This window comes from Dasypus novemcinctus, chromosome 1 (genome assembly GCF_030445035.2).
Source record: "Dasypus novemcinctus isolate mDasNov1 chromosome 1, mDasNov1.1.hap2, whole genome shotgun sequence".
In the NCBI taxonomy this organism is placed as follows: Eukaryota; Metazoa; Chordata; class Mammalia; order Cingulata; family Dasypodidae; genus Dasypus; species Dasypus novemcinctus.
Genome location: NC_080673.1, coordinates 186,413,025 through 186,434,304, shown reverse-complemented (window position 1 = coordinate 186,434,304; position 21,280 = coordinate 186,413,025). Strand labels below are relative to the sequence as shown.

General features: G+C 43.2%; 1 protein-coding gene across 2 annotated transcripts in view; it reads right to left on the bottom strand.

Annotated features, from left to right (window-relative positions):
- Positions 1–20,671, bottom strand: part of ADGRA3 (adhesion G protein-coupled receptor A3) — a 133,150-nt gene extending 112,479 nt beyond the window's left edge. For both annotated transcript variants that reach the window (XM_058300372.2, XM_058300376.2), the window contains exon 1: positions 20,376–20,671. In XM_058300372.2, coding sequence (XP_058156355.1) covers positions 20,376–20,629 — 254 coding nt within the window. In that variant the 5' untranslated portion in view covers positions 20,630–20,671. The remainder of the gene's footprint in view (positions 1–20,375) is intronic.
- Between the last annotated feature and the right edge of the window lie 609 nt (positions 20,672–21,280).

The window sequence follows — 21,280 nt, the reverse complement described above, 5'->3', positions numbered from 1 at the left end:
TGATTTTTCTGTAAACCAACAACTACTCTAAGAAAGAAAAAAAAAAATAAGCCCTACTTAAAATGGGATCATAGCCACAGGAACAGATTAAGTTTAAGAACGTGTTTTTCTGGGGTACACACAGCTTCAAATCACCACAATGAGTATGTATATACACTGGATATGTATATTTCATGCATTCAATTAGGAACCTTTGAGAGCCTACCACGTGCATAATAGATGCTGGAGAAAACAAAAGTGAGCAACAAAACTCCCTGCCCTTGTGGTGTTTACCTCTTAATGAATGGGGTAGACAGACAAAATAAATAGGCAAAACTCAGAATATGTTAGACGGTGAAAAGCACTACTGAAACAAAAAATTCAAAGGAATAGGCACCTGTAGCTGGGGTGAAGTTACCTTTTGAGAGACTGTGATAAATGACATTCTCACTGAAAAGGATACTCATTTTTCAGCTACTGATCTCTACCTTCCATTTCAGTATGTTTTTATCTCATCTAATAAGGCAAAGCATATCAAATTTCTAATTATCTCAAAAAGATCTTGAACAGCTGGATTGTCCAAACCCATATCCAAGACCCCATGTCTTGATTGTGTAGATCCTTGCAACTTAATGTAGCACAGTCCAACCCGCCAGCCCCCCCTTTATTTTTGGACAAAGAAATAACATGTGATGGGTTGATTCTTTGTGGTGCTATCTCAGTAGTTTCCCTGTCCTCTCCATTTTCTTCAGACTGGCTTTAGATCCAAAACAGGAGTCTCAACCTTTTCGTGCCATGAACTACTCTGGCAGTCTAGTGAAGCACAAGGATCTCTTCTCAGAATAACATTTTTAAATACCTAAAATATTCAATCAAAATATGTAAAAAACAGACTTGTGGTATAATTACAGATATGCTTCTTTTTTAACCAATTAATACCAAGTAATGAATATAAATATTTCAATAATCTACAAATGGGATGTGATATGAAAATATCTGTGATTTTTATTGGTGACAAAGTCATAGAGCTATTTCAACACACACAATAGAAAGAATTGTAAAACTTCAGTTAGTGAAAAGATGGATTTTCTTTCATCTAAGTCCATGGATTCCTGCATTCTAACCACAGAACCTCCTTGTTAAAAACCTTTGATCGGGGAAGTGGATATGGCTCAAGCGATCGAGCTTTTGCCTACTACACGGGAGGTCCTAGGTTTAGCTCCCAGTGCCTCCTGGAGAAGGTGAGCTGGTGGGACAGGCAAGCACAGCGAGCTGACACAACAAGATGACACAACAAAGAGACATAAAGAGGAAAAACAATGAGAGACACAACAAACCAGGGAGCTGAGGTGGCTCAAGCAATTGAGTGCTTCTCTCCCTCATGGGAGGCCTCAGGTTCAGTTCCCGGTGCCTCCTAGAGAGAAGATAAAGAGACACAGAGAGCACACAGCAAATGGACACAGACAGCAGACAGCATGCGCAAACAACAAGGGGTGAGTGCAGGGGGGAGAGAGTAAATAAATAAAAATAAATCTTAAAAAAAAAACAAAACCCTTGACTAAAGACATAATTGACTCAAGTTGCCCAAGTTTAAATAGAACACATCATAGGTGATGCTATATACTTCAGGTTGCAGTCACATCAGGAGATATAGCTGGCTGACCCACCCTTAGTGGATCCATCTTAGAGAACTGAGGACTGATTTGGAGGAATAACAGTCTGATGCCTACACTCTATGGCTATGATTTCCCCCCCAGCAATTAGTAAGTAATCTGTGGTAATATTTTCATACTAAACTAAACCAGCATTTAGTTACTCAATCAATTATCTTACGGTTTTAATACTACTTGAATAATTTCACAAGATTTTGCAAAACAAGTCTTGGTGATTCTACTATACCATTCACATTTATTAGTAGCATTCCGCTGTAAATTAGAGCTTTTCATAATAGCTGGAGCTATTTGATCATCATAAAATACAGTCCCTAGTGGAAAGACTGAATAAATAAATAAGGTTTTCCTTTAATTAGCAATTTTCAAAGTGAGGAATCATTTTAACAGTGGCCTTAATGATGACAAATGAGTATTTTTCCAACTTTGTTTAGAGCGTCATTTCAGGCTCTTGGATTTTTACTAATTCAATGTGTTTTGACCCACTACACAATTTTGATATCACAACTTTGGGAGTCCCTTCCAAATGACTTCTTCATTTACTCCATTGGTCTCTGAAAAATGCCTCGGGGTTTAGGCCAACAAGATTTCCCAGTTTCACTCTGTAGCTTCCCTAAATTGCATTTATCCCTTCACGGGGCCCTGGTTTCTTCCAAGTGAAATGGAATTCAAGGTCACAATCACCTCCCTGTGAACTGCCACTCCAGGGAGCCAAGAGTGCCAACAACTGCAGGCAGGAGAATTGCAGCCATCATCCACATGGAATCTAAACCCCCTCTCGATATAGAGGTGGAGTGGACATAACCATCCCAGGGTCCACAGGATGGAGGAATAGAGTATGGATTACAGTGGACTTACTGATATTCTATTCATGAACTATTGTGATTAGTAATGAAAGAAAATGTAGCATCGATGTGGAGAAAGTGGCCATGGTAGCTGCTGAGGGTAGGGAGTGGGAAGAAGAGATGCGATGTGGGGCATTTTAAGGACTTGGAGTTGTCTTGGGTTGTACTGCAGGGACAGTTACTGGACACAGTATGTCCTCCCATGGCCCACTGGGTGGACTGGGGGAGAGTGAGAGTGTAAATTATAATATGGACCATTGACCATGTGGTGCAACAGTGCTCAGAGATGTGATCACCAGGTGTAGCGGATGTCCCATGATGATGGAGGGGGTTGTTGTTTTGGGAGGGGGGGTGGCAGGGTGGGGACCTCATATTTTTTTAATGTAACATTAAAAAAATAATAAAGAAATAAAAAAGGTCACAGTCAGGCACTAGGGGTAATCCTTGATACAAACGCAGTGACACCCCTTCAAAGGAATTTTTGGTGAACAAAGCTAGAGAGAATACATATATTTTTAAAATGAATTCATATTGAGAGTTTTCTATTTGATTTTAACATTAGTGTTTTTACATAATTACTTGATTATAAAATTGTACCCATTCTCTTCATTCCCAATATTGTTTCTACAACTCAGTAGTTGTCAAAGTGTGCTCAGTCCTCCGACCAGCAGCATCTGTAGAAATACAAAATGATGGGGCACCACCACAGACCCAGTGAATCAAGATGGGGTGAGGCTCAACAATCTGGTTTAACAAACTCTCTAGAGGATTCTGATACATGCTCAAATATAAGAACGCTTATATAACATTAGCTATATATCCTACAATAAATAAAACTACTACAACATTGCCTTAAATAAAACTACTACAAATCACAGTATATAAAATTGTAAGTGAAGTTGGAAATATTTTTGTAGTCTTTTTAATCAGAACAACACTTCCAAATAGTTAGTCTAAACACTAAATTGTAAACTCAAAAGAAATCCTTTCTGTGTATCAGTTTCATTTTCAATTTCAAGGATTTTATAGTTAATTTTTAACTAGATAATGCATGTACAGGAGTCATAGGTGAAAACTATGTGGAAAGGGACCCAATTCATTATTTGGAAAATACACTTTAAAAAAAAAGGGAAAGAATAAAATATGTATCTCTAGACAAGGTGACACCTAAGGAAAAACAAGCATTTGATCAGAAAGAAATTTCTTTCATGAAAGTATTCCGGTTTATTAACAAATAATGAATGATAAAAATTAAAGTATCTCCATTTTGCAAACACTGCTACATTTAAACAATTACATCAAGGCTGCCAAACATCGTAAAAAGACATTATGTACCTTACCCTGTAAGAATGAATGCACAGTAATACTGGAATCTGAGAAGTGCAAGGAGATACCTCATAGTTTTAATTTGTATTTCTCAGTGTGAATTTGTGTTTCCTTTACTGGTTATGAACATGAGCTCTGAAGTCAGACTGCCTTGATTCAAATCCTGATTCCACGTTTACTACTTACTGCCTCAGTGACTCAAGCAAATTCCTGAGCTCAGTGCCTCACTTCTTCATGTGTAGAATGGGGCTCGTACTAATAATGACCTTACCCGGAAGTTTACAACACTTAAAACACTACAGTAGCTGGCATGCACAATGGACATTACCTACTGTTACTGGCCCATATTTCTAATGGATTGTCTGTTTTTTCTTCCTAGTTTATAGAAGTCTTTATTTAATATAGGAATCAGCACTTTCTCCCAACACAGCCCACACGGATCCTCAGGCAGCTAATCCAAATGCTGGGAACCACCCTCTGTTATAATATACTTTGAGAGTACATTTTAGAAACCATGACTGAGGGGCGAAATCAATATTTTTGACAAGGATAGGGCTTAAAACTAATTATAGACTCTAACACTTTGGTGGCTGAGCCACACATTTAAAGAAGCTGTAAGAACCCTCATATCTACACAAAAAGCATGTATGATCATAAGACTCTAAAAATCAAAGAAACAATCTAGTCATTAACAGAGTTTTGAGCTCCTGGTGCCCCTGGTAAATAATGGCACATGTGCCACTACTTCCCTTTACTGTGCCCATGGCACAACCATTAGTCCTGGCACTTTCCTGGTAAGTCCACAGAGTAACTCCTAACAGCTACTCCCAACTCCCCAGAGCAAATTCAAGAAACAAATTTGCCGCACTGATTCTACTGCAGAAACCACATCACAGGCAACTATGACCCAAAACCTACTTTTATTATTGGTGGAGGGATCATGACCAGGAACTGGCCGGCTCATTAACACAGAGAATGGGGGCAAGAAGTGTCAAGAGGGAACTGTTGTGAAATAGAATCTGCCATAACACAGCATCAAAGGATTCAACAATAAATATATGATAATACAGGGAAGCAGTGAAGGCTGGGGGAAGATGGCACTCAAGAAAAATAATGTAGAATCTGTAAAATGTCCATTAAGTCTGGAAACAAAAGAAAAAACGTTCAAAGAGATATACTTGTGTATGTAGGTGCATGTACTTATATAAAAAGTCATCAAGGACACCTTCCCTATATAAAATAAAAATAATAAAATAAAATAAAACATCTTTGTTTCCAAACTGTAGATTCCTTTGGTATTCAGAAATTCAGGGAAGCAAGCAGATATAATCAATGAGCTGAGGTTTAAAAATCTATCTTCCTATGGCAGAGGAAAGAATAGGGAAATGCAAAAAGACAACACGTGCTAAAAAAGCTCATAAAGTGTTCAGATCTTAAGACAGGAAAATTAGGGGCAAAAAAGAAATCCAGTTAACAGAATGAGAGCACAAGGTCCCAATGTGGAGATGAGCCCTATGGAAAGAAAGCAGGTCACAGCTAGCAAGGAGCAATTAAGAGGTACCTGTGTTGAGAACAGGCATGCAAAGATCAGGAACCACTGAGTCCCGGTCCTAAGGGCTGAGCAGTCCCAACGGTAACCCCTTCCCCAAGAAAAGGGTCGCTGAGCTTACAATAGGGCAATGAATCAGCTCCAACAAAACAATCTGAACTTCATTAAATGTGCACGTAACTTCTGTGGCTTTTAAAAATATCTTAGTAATAGGCCAGGTTTGGTTTGGTTTGGTTTTGTGGGATACTTAAAGACTTTTAGAGGTCAGAGGGCCCTTAAAAATAATCTAGTTCAAAACCTCATTAGCCAGGAAGTAAGGGCCAGAAACATCATTTGCTAAGGGTCACCATCGTACTTGGTAGCAAAGCCAGGTAGCCGCATAGTAACTGTCTTCTGCCCTTTTCTCTATAGCCTCTTTTCTGGATGTATTTATAAAATAAGGAATAGGAATGCCCGCTCCCTGAATACTCAGCAGTTTCCATTTCCATGGCGGTGCTGACAGGTGGACAGGAACATCCACTAAGGAGGGAGCTGAAAGAGAGCAGCAGGAATTCTTTGCATTTGATACTTAGCAAAAGTGCAACCACCCTCCCTCTATTGTTCTTATTCCTTTCATGACAGCTATATTTGAGATATGGTCACTTTTTATTTCAGGATAAAATGTTCAGTCTCAAGAATGCAGATAAAAAGGAAAGGTTGATTATTTAATAATCAATAATACTACCTCACAGACATAAGTATGACTGCCCCCTGGCCATTTCCCCAAATACGTGGTGACATTAAAATGCTTTAAAACTCTTTCCTTCAACAGTTATTTACTTGGACCTAACATATAAGAGAGAAAATGAAATTCCTTTCTTTGCCTATCAGTCAGCCACCTCTAAAGAAACCGTTGGGTTCAAAGTAAACAAATCTTCTGCATCAATTATTCTACACAGGCTTACTCCCAATCCTATAGCTAAAGTGAGCATTTAAGTTGTCTGTGACTTTTATGGACACAATAGAATCACTACAGTAATACAATCATGGGCCAGAGGCCAGGCCCTGCTTCCCACTAAATGTGTAACTTGAGAGCATCAATTTACGTGTCAAAGCTTTAATCGACACACCTGTAACATGGGGCCAGTACCAACCTTATAAAGTTGTTTTAACAGTTGAGTTGTCCTTCAAGTCAATTACTAAACCAGTCTTAAGAGAAAATCAAACTAGCATTATAAAGGAACAGTTTTTACCATGTATACTAACTACATAACTCAACCTTTAGGGTTAAATCAAAACCAGAAATAGCAAGTCTGCCGAATTAATTTAGTCAGAAGGCTAAGGAAATATGTTTTCTGAAATTCTGTTCTCTTGAAAAAGAACCATGAAAAGTCCAGGACCTTTAATTTTGTTTTACGATACTGCCCATGCAACAGAAAAATAAATGCATCGCTGGAAAATAAATTCAGAGAGAGAATAAAATACAACCATTAACACATCATTTCACAGACCAACTGAGAACATCACAGAAATTGAAAAGAGCTAGAGAGAACCTGAGTGGACCATTTTAAGCTCAACTCCCAGAATACTTTTCTGACACAGAGACAGCCTGTTGGTCACTGGCTGCAGGTACTAGGGACTCCTTATGCTTTCTTTTTCATTCTAAAGCTGCCACTATCTATGCACTCTGGACCTTCTAAGACAGTGTAGAATCTCCACAATTCCCCCTCTTGTCCTTGCTGCCACCTGCAGTGACAAGAGGACACTTCCAATTTAAAATTTTTTACAGATGATCAATAAAACTGAAAACTGAAAAAGTCAAAGCTTAAAACAGAAAGAGGGAAGGGGGGAGGGAGGAGATTTACAAAGTTTTCATGCTCAGGTTCAGATCTTTGTTGCTAGATTCTAGCTAAGCTGTTGGTCAAGTTTTCCAATTTCATCACTAAGGGAAGAAAATAAATATATATGTTTTTCCCCAGCAAGGAGCCCTAAAAAGTCAAGTTATAGTAGAACAGCTAACTAGGGTTTTTTTATTTAAGTAAGCCAAAATCTCAAGTAGGCAATCACTATTTCTCCCAAGTTCAGAATGAATAACATGCATTTCCAAGAGCCTTTCTTCAAAAACAAGAACATCCCCTAGGAGGTACAGCCTTTCATGGGTCTGTCTTGGCAAGGAAGCCCCATTAGCAGTTTCCTAGTAAAAGCTTCCCAGCCCAAACCATCTAAGGATGAAAGAATGTGAAGCAGTAAACACCACTGCCAAAATTTCATAATTACCGAGGGTGATAACAGATGTGGGATCACCAAAGAAAGGACCACAATAAAAAGAAATACGTAATAGTGAATGAAAGATGTTCTATTCTGGGCAGATTTCCACGAGGGCGCCTGGCAGTAAATAGCCTGTTATGGGTTGAAACTGAAATAAGAAGGAAATAAAGACAATAGATTCAAGCTATTTTTCCAGAAGCTTAACTGTGAAGGAAAGAGAGTGACCATTTCAATTCAACGTGGAGGGGAGACTTTTTTGAGGGTGGGGGAAGAAAAGGATATGGCTAGGTATGCTGAAGAGAAGCATCATAAATAAAGGGAGATGATTAAAACATACTGAAGATAGGCAGTGGTTTCTCAAGAAGTAGGAGGGGGAGTGCGTGTAGCCCGATAGTTGAGTGCCTGCTTTGCATGTACGAGGTCCAATCTCAGTATCTTTAAAAACAGGTAGGAGGAACTGGATTTTCAGCCTCAGCCTGTATGCTGGCTTATGTGCTTTGAAGAGGCTCAGAGCTCAGCCAACCATGATGGATTCCTACTGCGTGTCCTTTAATAGTGCAAGATCCTTCTCCTAACCTAACTTGAGAAAAAGAATAGTGGGAAAAAGATTTACTGAGTGCTTACGTTCTAGACACTGATGATACAGAGATAAATCGGGCAGTCAGGAGTTCATATTCTGGTAAGAAATGGACCTGTAAATAAATAATTCCAAAGCCGTATGACAGGTGCCATAATGAAAGTAAACACGAGGTGGAACATGGATATCAGGAATGGAAGAGAAGGGTAAAGTCCAGCGCCTAGCGAAAGCAAGTTCCCTGTCATTGGAAAGACTTTAGAATTCTAATCAAGTCTTGGCCATAAAGGTCAAGTTCACATCTGGTCTTGTTTAAAACAAACAATCAAAAAGCAAGTTAACAACAACAAAAAAAGATCAATCTAATTGAAAGCCTTAAACATTGCCCTGGAGATGAACACAACTCTAGCCAATTTCTCTTTGCTTTTTTCATGAGAAAAGACTTGGGAAGAATTGCACAATAACATAAAGAATTCTTTTAAGCCTTATCTTGATGGGAAATGAATCAATTTAATTAGATGTAGATTCCGGCAGGCATAAAGGAAGAAAATTTTAACAACTGAGTTAAAGAACCTGCATCAGTTACACCTCCAAGGCCTCTCTGTTTCCTTCAATTAAATTTGTGGAGGGTTTAGACTAAAGTGTCGTCCTGGCACCTGCAACCTGCTTTTTATCCACTCGACTATTCTAGCTGCTAAAGATGTAAGAGGGGTTAAAGAGTCTCTGACCTTAATTCTTGAAGAGGCAGGAGGAGCGTTTTATTTTTTGTTTTATTCTTGTTTTTTTTTTAAGATTTATTTATTTATTTCTCTCCCCTTCCCCTGCCCCAACCTGGGTTGTCTGTTCTCTGTGTCTATTTGCTGCGTCTTCTTTGTCTGCTTCTGTTGTTGTCAGTGGCAAGGGTATCTGTGTTTCTTTTTGTTGCATCATCTTGTTGTGTCAGCTCTCCTTGTGTGCGGCACCATTCCTGGGCAGGCTGCACTTTCTTTCGCGCTGGGTGGCTCTCCTTACGGGGTGCACTCCTTGCGCGTGGGGCTCCCCTACGCGGGGGACACCCCTGTGTGGCAGGGCACTCCTTGCGCGCATCAGCACTGCACTTGGGCCAGCTCCACACAGGTCAAGGAGGCCCAGGGCTTGAACCGCGGACCTCCCATGTGGTAGACAGATGCCCTAATCACTGGGCCAAGTCCGCCGCCAGGAGCAACGTTTTATAGGGAAGAGCCAACAATGCTGCCAAAAGATTTTCTTCATGCTCATGGCACTGCCACAAGATAGAATCAGAAAGAGGGTTGATAAGAGAATTCTTTTCTAAGTAGACAGTGAGGGTGTAGAGTATGAGAATTCTACAGATCTGCCTCCCTATAAAAGTGATTACTCCGGAACAAAAGAGAAGATTTTCAATAGGCCTAACAATTCAAACCTTGTGTAACTTAAACTAAGAAGACAAAATATGAGGGAAAGAAAGGATAAAAGGTGTAATATTTTTTAAATTTTATTTTATTTAAACTAAGAACCAAGATGCCAACTCACTGTGTGAATTGAAAAAGAGCTAAAAGCAACCAACAAATGCCTGACATGTGAACTGATTCAGCCTAGCAACAAAACCCAGTGTCTTTGCAAGGTGTAAATTCCCCGTAGGACTGGAAAAAGTTTGCATGTCCTCAGAGAGGAAATCTCTTGTGTTGGTCTACATAACATGCCTATCAATAATAAAGACAAGAATACAACAAGGGGGGAGCAGATCTGGCTCAAGTGGTTGAGCGCCTGCCCCTGGTTCAGTCCCCAGTGCCTCCTAAAAACAAACAACAAGCAAACAAATGAAAAAGAACAACTCAGGGGAGCCGATGTGGCTCAGTGGTTGAGTGCCGGCTTCCCATATATGACGTCCTGGGTTCAATCCCCAGTCCTGGTAACTCAAAAAAAAAGAAAAGAATACAACAAGGATGCCAACAGTCCTGCCCCCTTGGCTCCAGCCAAAACAGTAAGAAAATAATGAAAAAAGCTATTAGCAGATGTCTCCCTAAAAAACTCAAGGGGGAAAAAAACTTATTAGAAAGTAAAAATATACTGAGAAGTTGGCCAAATACAAGTGACCCTTTTATAAATATGTCAAAATAAATTAAACTGCTCTTACAGTCAGAATGCAAGTTAAAACAAGCTCTTTCTGCGTCTATCAGATTGTCAGATTGGTAAAGACTTAAAAATAATTCCCAGGGCAGGCACCTGCATGGCAAAGTGGGTCCTCTAGGCTATTTTATAATCTTATAGTAAGAATGCCTCATTACCAGGAAACAAAGCCCTATTTTTAATCCTAAAATAAAGGATTTCAGGTACACTAAGGCAGGGACCATACTGCTTTTGTTGCCCCCCCTCTAACAGCCCTCCAATACTCCATTAACTCATTTAGCACCACAACCATCTCTAAATCCCAATGCCCCTAAGCCGAAGACTTTCCAACTCCCTTACTCCCCACTTTCAGGAAGTCTTTTCTCTTGGCTCCTATGAATAACACCCTATCCTAAAGGTCTCAGGAGAAATCTCCATTCTTGTCTGTCTTTGCTCCACTTGGAACAACCCTGCCCTCCCATGTGAAGCAGCTGCCTTCAACTTGATCTCTTTTCTCCTTTGCTCTTTCTTCTATCTTCCCTTGTGGTCGGAGATGACAGCTGGTGACAATGGTTAATCCCTCAGGTTGCTGGGCTACCAGACAACAGGTTCTCTCAACCCAGGCGACTTAGAATGTCTGTGGAGCTATGCACATCACCAACGCCCAGGCCCAGTCCGTGAACAATCAAATCGGATCTGTGGAGTTGGAGGCCCAGGCATCTGGACTTTTCATGCTCCTTGCTGATTCAAACACATGGCTGAAAAACTCGAGAGGAGACATGCCAAGTAAGGTACAGGATGGCGGAGGCAATTCTCCACTCCTGGGCTGCCGTGCATGGCACCGGGCAGTGGGGCTCTGGCCCAGAGCACGTTTCACTTTGAGGTGTCACACAAAGCATACGACATGAAAAATACTGCTAAGGACTCCCACGAACACCCAACGTGCTGCAGAGGTCTGAGCCACTGAGGGTGAAAAAAGGTTTTGTGCCAGGGAGAGGGACAGGAGGGGAAAGCAATGAATGTCACCAAACCAGTCTAGCAAACTTCCCTTTTTTCCTCTTTGGCTCTTCCTTAGAAACTCCCAATGCCTATGGTAATTTCTGCAAATCCACAAGTTAGCCCTGCTGTGCACAGTGGGAAACCGGAGTAAGAGGAAGGTTAAATCACTTAAAAAAGAGCCAATGGTCAAGTCTAACCACGCAGAAGTAGGACAGAAAAAGTACAGCTAATAAGCAAGAGAAGTCTGGACTTCCAGAAATAAATACAAGACTAGGATAAATCTGATAATATGGTCTAAACAGACATACAAACACAAAAGCCACACGCAGAGAGAAGTCACACAAATCTGAGATCTGCAACAGGCAGAATAGGCATTAATAAATATTTGCTGAAAGAATGCAAAAGCAAGCAGTTTTAAAAACTAGGCTATCAATTATCAAGAATAGCCCTAGAGAGGCGCTTGTACGAAGGAAGAAGATGGAACTCCTTCAGAAGCACGCAGGTGAGATCCTGCAAAGAAGACAAAAGGCTCCTGGGATATTCGTGCCCAGCCAGGCCAATCCACGGGATCTGGAGGATCTTGTGGGAGTTCTTCCATTCCCCCTGCCACGTGCATTAACCCACGGCCATTCTGGACCCACGGAGAGGCAGGCTAGCACTGCTTCTTTTCCACCATCATTCTCCTCTGGCCCTTCTCTTAGCCTATGAACTGATCCCCAGGTAAGATTCCCTGAAAGGCTGTCTAGTGCTGATTTTTTGTACAGATATTTTCTACTGTAGGGACCCATTTATTATTTCAGAGTGTGTAAAACAGGTTGCTAACTGGTGCCTGGAAGTGCTTTATTCAGTCTCATATTGTGATTTGTGGCGGAAAGAACCAGTGACCAACAGTGAAAAATGTAATTTTACATAAAAACCCGTATAACTTCTTGTGAAATATGAGAAGCTGTGTCATCCCATATTCCCACCTGTCAACCAGCCATCTGCCACAGTGGTCCCTTTTGGACCAGGCTGTGCTCTCAGTCCTCTGGTGTCCCACTCAGACTGCTACACCCATTCCTGCCTGGGTGGAAAGAGCTGCAGTTTGCTACCTGTTTTATAACCTGTTCTGAAGAGAGCTATTTTAATGAAAGATTTCTATATAAAAGGAAAAAATAATAATACCTCTAGAGAACAGCAAAGGTCAAAATTAAATTCTGGTCTTTGGACAGGCCCTACTGTACGTGGAACGGGAAGGCATGAGAGGACTTGGGTATAAGGGTGGGGGGGAGGTAGGGGTATGATGGAATTCTCTACATGGGGTCTGCATTATTTTTGCAACTGCTCCTATAAGTCTGAAATTATTCCAATTAAGAGTTTAAAAATTATATTGTTTTAAATACATTTAGCGAAGCTATAATTAAAAACTAAGTTTTCATCTATAGCTTCTTAATCTTTGCAAAAACTAAGCTAATAAGCTATTGAAATTTAAAGAACTTTGTACCCTAGTTATTGCCTGTATATAAGAAAAGCACTGACACAATAACAAAATGAACTCGTTATCGTCTGTGGACAGTGCCAGGCCAATACTGAAAACAACTGCTTCAGAGAAGCAGCTGAATGGAAAAAAAAAAAAAAATTACTGAATACTCTTGTCATAAGAAATTTCATCCTGTGTTACTTTCTGAGTTCCTCTCATAAATATTTACTTCTCTTTTTTGTCTGTTTTTTTTTAACCATCTGTATTAGTTTCCTAGGGCTGCCATAACACCTTACCACATGTGAGGTGTCTTAAAACCACAGAAATCACTGTTCTGGAGGCTACAAGTCCAAAATCAAGGTATTGGCAGAACCATGCAGTCTCCTGAGAGCTCAAGGGAAGACTCTTCCCTTGCCCCTTCCAGCTCTGGGTGGCTACCAGCAATCCCTGACATTCTTTGTCCTGTAGACATATCCCTCCAATCCCTGCCCCATCTTCACATAGTCTCCTTCCCTGTGTCACCTCTATGTCTCCTTCCCCTTATAAAGACACCAGTGGTTGGATTTAGAGCTCACCCTAATCCAGTATGACCTTAACTTGATTACATTGGCAGAGATCCCATTCCCAGAAGGTCACCTTTACTGGAACAAGGGGTTACAGCTTGATCATATCTTTTTGGAGAACAAGATTCAACCCATTTTCCATCGTGACTGTGTTCTGGGAACAGAAGCTGTAATTGGATTGGGACAAGACTTTCCAAACTTTGCTGTGTTCATTTCTGGACTTGGTATATTGCCAAACCTACCAACTTGTTTCACACACTCCTGACACTCAAGGACTCCGAGCAGGCAAGAAGCAACAGGAAATCAGAACCTAGGTCATGGAAAACTTCTTCATCAAATTAGAAAAACTTAAGACTTGCATTCATGGACCAAATGCCTATGTCTGCCCAAGAGTCTGCAATATTTCAGAAATCTTTCCCAATGCCTATTTTTTTCTGTGTGCATGTCATACACGAGACAAATATAACGAATACACCCGTAGATATATTTAATATACCTTCTCTTGAATCAGAGATCCTACAGCTATGAAATGCTGACCCAAACTAAATTTTAAAATGTTCTCCTTTGATACAATAGGGTAAAAAAATTGAATTCACATCGATTTTCCCTCCCCCGCTTTTCTTGATTTGTCACCAGTCTCATTTTTGTTAACATTACTTTTGTCCATAAGTAACAATTACAATCCCACTCACATGCCAAGCAAGGTGCTAAAAAATGTCTCACAGTCCTTACCTTCAAGGGACATGTACATCATGAGAACATCAAGTATCATATAAAGTGACACGTGAGCACAGGTAATAAGCACTAACTGGGGTTCAGAGAAAGAGATCAAAATGCTAGAACAATGAGTGAAGAGTTCATAGCAGCTGAGCTGGATCGTGAAGGAACCAGAAGTTACCAGAATTTATCAGAGCAGAGATTCCAAAAGGGTGACAGTCTTAGTCAAGAAACATGGGAAGCAAAATACAAACTCTGTTCAGGGGACAGTGGCTAAAGCAGGGAATTTGTGTACATATTGTGATCTTAGGATGAAAGAATCATGTCTTACTATTTTATCCCTGAATCTGTAACATTCGGCACTGTGCCGCAACGTAACAGTGCCTTAACTGGTGTCCATGGAAAGAAAAAATTATCACTGCTGAGTACTAGGAAATAAGATTACAACTTCACCCCAGCAGGAATTCGGACCATAACAACTGGCTGGTCTAGTCATTAAAATCACTACAGGGAAGCGGACTTGGCCCAGTGGTTAGGGCGTCCATTTACCACATGCGAGGGCCACGGTTCAAACCCAGGGCCTCCTTGACCTGTGTGGAGCTGGCCCATGCGCAGTGCTGCTGCATGCAAGGAGTGCCCTGCCATGTAGGGGTGCCCCCGGTGTAGGGGAGCCCCACGTACAAGGACGCCCTATAAGGAGAGCCACCCAGTATGAAAGAAAGTTCAGCCTGCCCAAGAATAGCGCCACACATATGGAGAGCTGACACAGCAAGATGACACAACAAAAAGAAAAAGATTCCCGTGCCGCTGACAACAAAAGCAGACAAAAGAAGAACATGCAGCAAATGGACACAGAGAACAGACAACGGGGGGAGGGGCGAAGGGGAGAGAAATAAATAAATCTTTAAAAAAAAAATCACTATATTCTCTCAGGTGCTCACTTCCTAGAGAAAAAGACAAGGAACAAGGATAAGCCATAAAGGGCCTCAGCCAAGTGCAGCCTATCAACTGCACAGGCTGCACCCACTGCATGAACCGCAGCCGCTGCATGCCAAAGGATAAGGCCATTAACAAGCGTGCCATTCCACACCAGACCTCAGGAACATTTCCAAAGGACTGTCTTCAATGCCTGCACGCTTCCTAAACCATACATGGAACTATATTACTGCGTGAGGTGTGCCATTCTCAGCCGGGTAGCAGGGCAATGTTCTCGTGAAGCCAGGAGGACTAAACACCCGGATTTAGACCTGCAGGTGCTGCCCGGTGACCTCTACCAGGGCCCATGTAAGGAGTTGAGTCCTTAAAGACTGAAGGAAAACTTATCTCTAGGGAAAAAAGTAAAATGGAAAATAAACTTTTTAAAAAATTCCTTGGTTCCTCTCTCCGTCTGTTGCATGCACCTGGCAAAGAAGCAAGCTGGCTAAACTCAAGATTCACACCTCTAGGCTGATTTTTGTTGGAGAAAAACACACAGTGATGCTGGCTGACCTTCCTTTGGATTTGACAAGGACACAAGTCCACCAGGTCACGTTCCTGCAATCCCCAGGAGGCTGACTTTCCCACTTTCTCAAAGGAACACCCATTTTACACCTCCTCTGCCCATGTCTACAAGCCTCTTCCTTTCCAACCCTATGTATTAGTCAGTCAAAGGGGCGCTGATGCAAAATACCAGAAGCCTGCTGGCTTTTATAAAGGGTATTTATTTGGGGTAGGAGTTTACAGATACCAGGCCATAAAGCATAAGTTACTTTCCTAGACAAAGTCTATTTCCACGTGCTGGAGCAGGATGGCTGCCGATGTCTGTGAGGGTTCAGGCTTCCTGGGTTCCTCCCTGGAAGGGTCTTGCTTCTCTCTGGGTTCAGGGTTCCTCTCTTCCTGGGGCTTCAGCTTAAGGTTTCAGCATCAAACTCCAACATCAAAACCCCTCAACTCTGTCCCTTGCCATGCCTTTTATCTGTGAGTCCCCGCCCACCAAAGGGTGGGGACTCAATGCCCTACTGGCACAAAAGGTCTACCTGATTACTTAATCAAGCAAACCTCTGAATCCAATAAAATCTAATATGCCCAAAGGAAAAAAATCAGTTTACACACATAATCCAATATTTCTTTTTGGAATTCATCTATAATATCAAACTGCTACACCCTACATCATGTCTTTAGAAAAGAGAAGCAGCGGCAGGGACTCCCTCCCCTTCCCACCCCACTCCTACTGCCCTTCTGCCGGCGTCGTTCCCCATCCATGCTCACTGCCTTCCCTCCTAAAGTTGTGGGGATGAAAGTCGCTGCTGCAATCAAAACCAAACTCCCCATCCCTTCTATATAGCCCCTTTCTGTCTTCCACCATTCATTTCTCCCCCTCTTCTCCTCTACTCCCAACTGTATTCAGATGTGCACTGTCATTTCCTGCCTTGGCAAGGAACCCTGCTCAGCTACACAATCTCATCACTCCCTTCACACCAAGCCCAGGTGCTGTTACCACCATCTCCTTGTTCTCCCTTTCAGCCATCCACACCTGGCTCCTGTCCCCTCAGGTGCACAGAAGTATTCACCGAGGTCATCAAAACCTCCAGGTTGTCAAATCCTTTGGCCAGTTCCTTGGTCTTATCACATCTGATCTGGGGAGCAACCATTCCTGCCTTGAAACATTCTTCTCTTGGCTTCTGTGACCAGACTCTTCCCGCCTTGGACCCCCAATCTCCCTAACTGCTTCCTCTCAGTCTCCTTTTCCAGCTCTCCCACTGTTCCTGTGTCCAGGTCTGCCTATAACACCTCTTCTTCCCATCTGCACACCCTTGCCCTAATTATCCTTGACCAGGCCCATAGGGTATTTATGATGTTAAACATAATTTTTATATTTTATTATATATATTTATTTATAGGCCAAAGGTTCCCAAACCCTGGTTCTCCTAACCTGTCTCTCCATGTCAGCTGGGCCAGCCATCCTCCTCCTCTTAATGCAGGAATGCTGGCTCCCCACCTGCACCCAATCCAATCTTTCCCTTCCTTCAGGCTCTGCTCAAGTCCTAACTTCTCAGGGAAAATAAAACTACCTTCCAACCATTCCAAAGCCACATGGATTTCCCCTTTCCAGGCTTTCTAAAGCATCTGAACAGTCTGCAGTGCAGGATTTATTATTTAATTACAGACATTCTGTAATTGTTTCCTAAATGTCTGGTTCCTATTTTGCAAATCGTTTCTCCCCAAGTAGGTTTAAGTTTCAGGACAATATAAACATTCCTTTTCATGTACTTGGTACCGAGCTGGGCACAACAGAGACATACAACTAGTTATTTGATAACAAACATAACATTTTAGAAAGTAAAACCCAAAACTCAGGCACTGTTTCCATTTGTTAAGCATTGAGAAAAATCTGGAATTTGTCCCTAAACTATTTGGCAAATCTTTAAAAGCAAAACCAAAGCAAAAACCTATGTCCAGAATCACCATGTGGCATCATCAGGAAAACACTAATAAGTGAAAAAGCAGGGGTAAATTTTGAAGACTGAAGCAATATGTTGTATTAAGCAACAAATCACATGAGAAATAGGAATATAGTAAATAACTTATGTTTCCAACAAAAACATCATCACACAGGTAAACTGTGATTCAATTTACATGTTAAAAATAAGTATAATTCAATCCTTTGTAACAAAACGCTACATAAGACTCAGGAAACAAGTGGGGTCTAACCAAGGATTCCTGCCAGACTCCCTCCCAATCCACGTTAATCAGTATAGTTTGCTAAGACTTTGAAGGGTCTAAGCTTTGGGCTACGTTGAAGTCCAGTCATCCACTAAATAGAAATAGCCTTATTTTTTCATTAAAAAAAAAAAAAAGAAGGTATCTTATCCTTGCCATCTTCCCAATTCCCAGCAATAATTCTGTGCTGTAGCTACATAACATCTCAGCTGAAAACTCTTGGCCACACCTCAAGAATAAAACCTCAACACCTTCCAGCAATGCCAACTGCCCAGCATCCCATCCGGCACTGTCTTCACAAAGTCCATACTCTGGCTGGGGTACCTGCAACCTCCCACTAGCCATCTCCTCACATTTTTCATCATTCCCAAATCAGATCAGGAAGCCCACCTCAGATACTCTGGCTGGGGTACCTGCAACCTCCCACTAGCCATCTCCTCAAATTTTTCATCATTCCCAAATCAGATCAGGAAGCCCACCTCAGATCCTTGATCTCCCCAAACATGTCCCCAAACGGTGGGTTGCCTCTCTAGGTTCTTTCCACCCCTGTCTTTACCATACTGTATTTACCATACGTTCTGAGACTTTTCATTCGTGCACCTTAATCCCCAAATACCTTTAACTTTCTTATATTCCAAACCTCAGCATGCTATCTGCCACCTAGGAATCCCTCAACAAAACTGCTGAACTAAGAAGAAAGATGAAGGCAGGGAGGTAAGATGAAGCATCTAAATTGTGGAACAGGGGTCTGGGACAAGGGCCCCACAGCTAACTCCCTATGAAAACGTGGGCAAGTCACTTATCCACAGGGAGCCTCTGATTCCTCCCCTATTAAAATAAGGGGGCTGGACTATAAGACCCTCTATCAGACCTGATATATCTTGAATTAACTTCATCCAGAACATTAGCTTATAATACCTTAAATAAATTACAATTTCTTCCCATTCACTAAGTAAATTTCCCAAAAACAAAAAAGGATTAAGATGACATGTTAATTGCACTTATATTTTGGTAAAGTAGTTCGTGAAAACTGCAATAAAATATTTTACTGGTAATGTGCCTAAAAGCAACTTTCCAAAAGCATCATCTATTCTTTCCTGCAAAGTAACACTGCTTATTTACAAGTAGTTGATCTAACCCAACTGCTGACATTTCAGGAAAAAAGGATGTAAACCTGAATCAACTTAAGTGCCACTGATCCAGAACCCAAACGTTTATAGCATCCCAGTAGGAGGACTAACTCCTACAGAGCAATATGGGGCATTTCCCAACACTGGAGTTTTCTAGACCTGAATCCAAACTATAATTAAACCTTGATTCCCATACCCAAATTTCCACTTCAAAGAATCTGGCTAAAAGAATATACAACTGCTGCCACCACCAAATTGCAAAGTGTTGATACAGGAGTCAAGCAAAACAAAAACCATTTTAACCATCTTCATGTCTCCATAAACACAAAAACACACAATGCAGCGTTCCTGTGTTAAGCATTTCTTAACGCAGACGTTAAGAAAGAACACACAAAGGTGTTAAAGACATCTTTACCAGTCTTGCAGATATCCTCTCATTTAATTTGGGTTAAATTAAAAAGTGTATTTTGGGTTGTTTCATAGGTCGTGCTGGTGCCCTCACCTTCATGTTTTTACAGCGGCATCCTCGATTCTTTTTTAGGAAACCAACCAAACCAACATGGAGGAGCTCAGAGCCAGGAGACTCAAATTTCATTTACACAAAATATTCATTAGTAACACTGACTCTTAACCTTTCCAAACCAAGTTATCGTTCAGAAAATAAAACCAAGAGACATTGGGACCCAACTATTCAGCTAAAATTGGCAAAACTACCCTTACAAAAACTAGAACGTGAATTCTAGCAAAGTAAGTTAGGAGAACAAAACCTTTCCCTCCAGGTTTAAATTCAATCTAAGAATCAAAAGTTCCCTCGAGTTGGAAGGCTCAACAAACCCCGGGTTTTCAATTCCGGAATTTTTACACTCGGAATGGGACTGGATGGTGCAGGACTTCAGCTCCAAGTTTCTAGTCCTTAAAAACAACCGAATTTTAAAAAGGTGCTCTTTAAATGTAATATAACTAAGATAGCAAAGGGAATAGTCTCAAAGCCTGGGGATCATACATTGAGCCATTCAAAGTCCTTGTATCTGTAACTACTTATAGTTGTAATATTCTGCATATTCTGCTATCACAAATGCAACTCATTTTGCACAGAAGCTGAAGGACCAGAACTTCTGTTTTCCAGGCGCCCAAGGCCAGATGAATGAGGTTTAATTCTACTGACTGCGTGTTTACTTGCATCCTCACGTGGCACCGCGCGACGACAGAAGTGTCCGTGACTGCGCCCGGCGCGCCCCAACTCGTTAAAACTTTTACTCCGCAAACTAGCGGGGCCGGGAGGCAGCTCGGAGGCAGATCCGCTGGCCTTCCCCCGAACCGCGCTCAGGCCAAGCAAGCCGAGGGCGACCATGAGCACGACCCCCCAGCCCGCCACGCCTTGCACACAAAGGCTCCTGGGTGCCGGTGGGACCCCGCTCCAAAACTGCGCGGAGAGCGGCGGGCGCCAAGAGAAAGAGCCCGGAGCGGGGACACCGGGCGGGGGGACATGGCTGCGCCCCGCGAGCTACTCACAGGGTGACTGTGCGGTTGGGCAGCGTGTCCGGGGGCAGGACCTGCGCGAGCTCCAGGCTGCTGCACACCACCTTCCCCTCGGCGGCGCCCGCAACCCTGCCAGCGCCTCGGGGCCGCCCGTCGTGCTTGCAGCCCGCGGGCAGCGCCGCGGCGCCGCCACCGCCTCCCAGCAACGCGAGCAGCGCCAGCCGCAGCAGCAGCCGCAGTAGCAGCGGCGGCGGCGCACGGCCCTGCCGGCTCCCGGGCGGCTCCATGCTGCCGGGCGGGCCGGCCGGGGCCTGCGGGCCGAGCTGCGGCGCGCGGGCCTAGCGGGCCGCCCCGGCGCGCAGGTGGGCAGGGGCGCGCGGCGGGCGCGCCGGCGCCCGGGGCCTCGTGGCGGCCGGAGGACTGGCGGTCCTCGGCGCCGACATGCTCCTTTGTGCGCGGCAGCCGCGCTCGGCCTCCGGGCAGCAGCGGGGTCACGGCCGCGCGGGGCCCAGCGCCGCTCTACCGCCCGGCGGGAGCGCCGCCTCCTCCTCCTCCTCCTCCTCCTCCTCCTCCTCCTCCTTCGCCGCCGCCCCCTCCCCCGGCCACTGCCCGCGGCAGCTCCTCCCCGCCCGCCGCAGGCCGCCCCCGCCCCTTCCCCTCCTGTCTCTCCTCCTCCCGCTCCAGTCCTGTCGCCTCAACTCCCGCGGTCCGGGGCTCCGGAGAGGAGGCGCGCGCTCGCGGGACCTTCGCCGCCCGCCCGACCCCGTGGGCGCCCGTTGGAGGCGCGTAGGGACCCGCGGGCGGACGGTCACGAGGGAGAGGGGTCGGCAGAAACTTCTAGTCCAACTCCGCGGTGATTACTCTCCCGCTTGCTTTCCTCCTTCCGCCCCGCCGCCCTCGCGACAAAGCGCGCCTCTGGGGGCCTCTCTCTTCCTCAG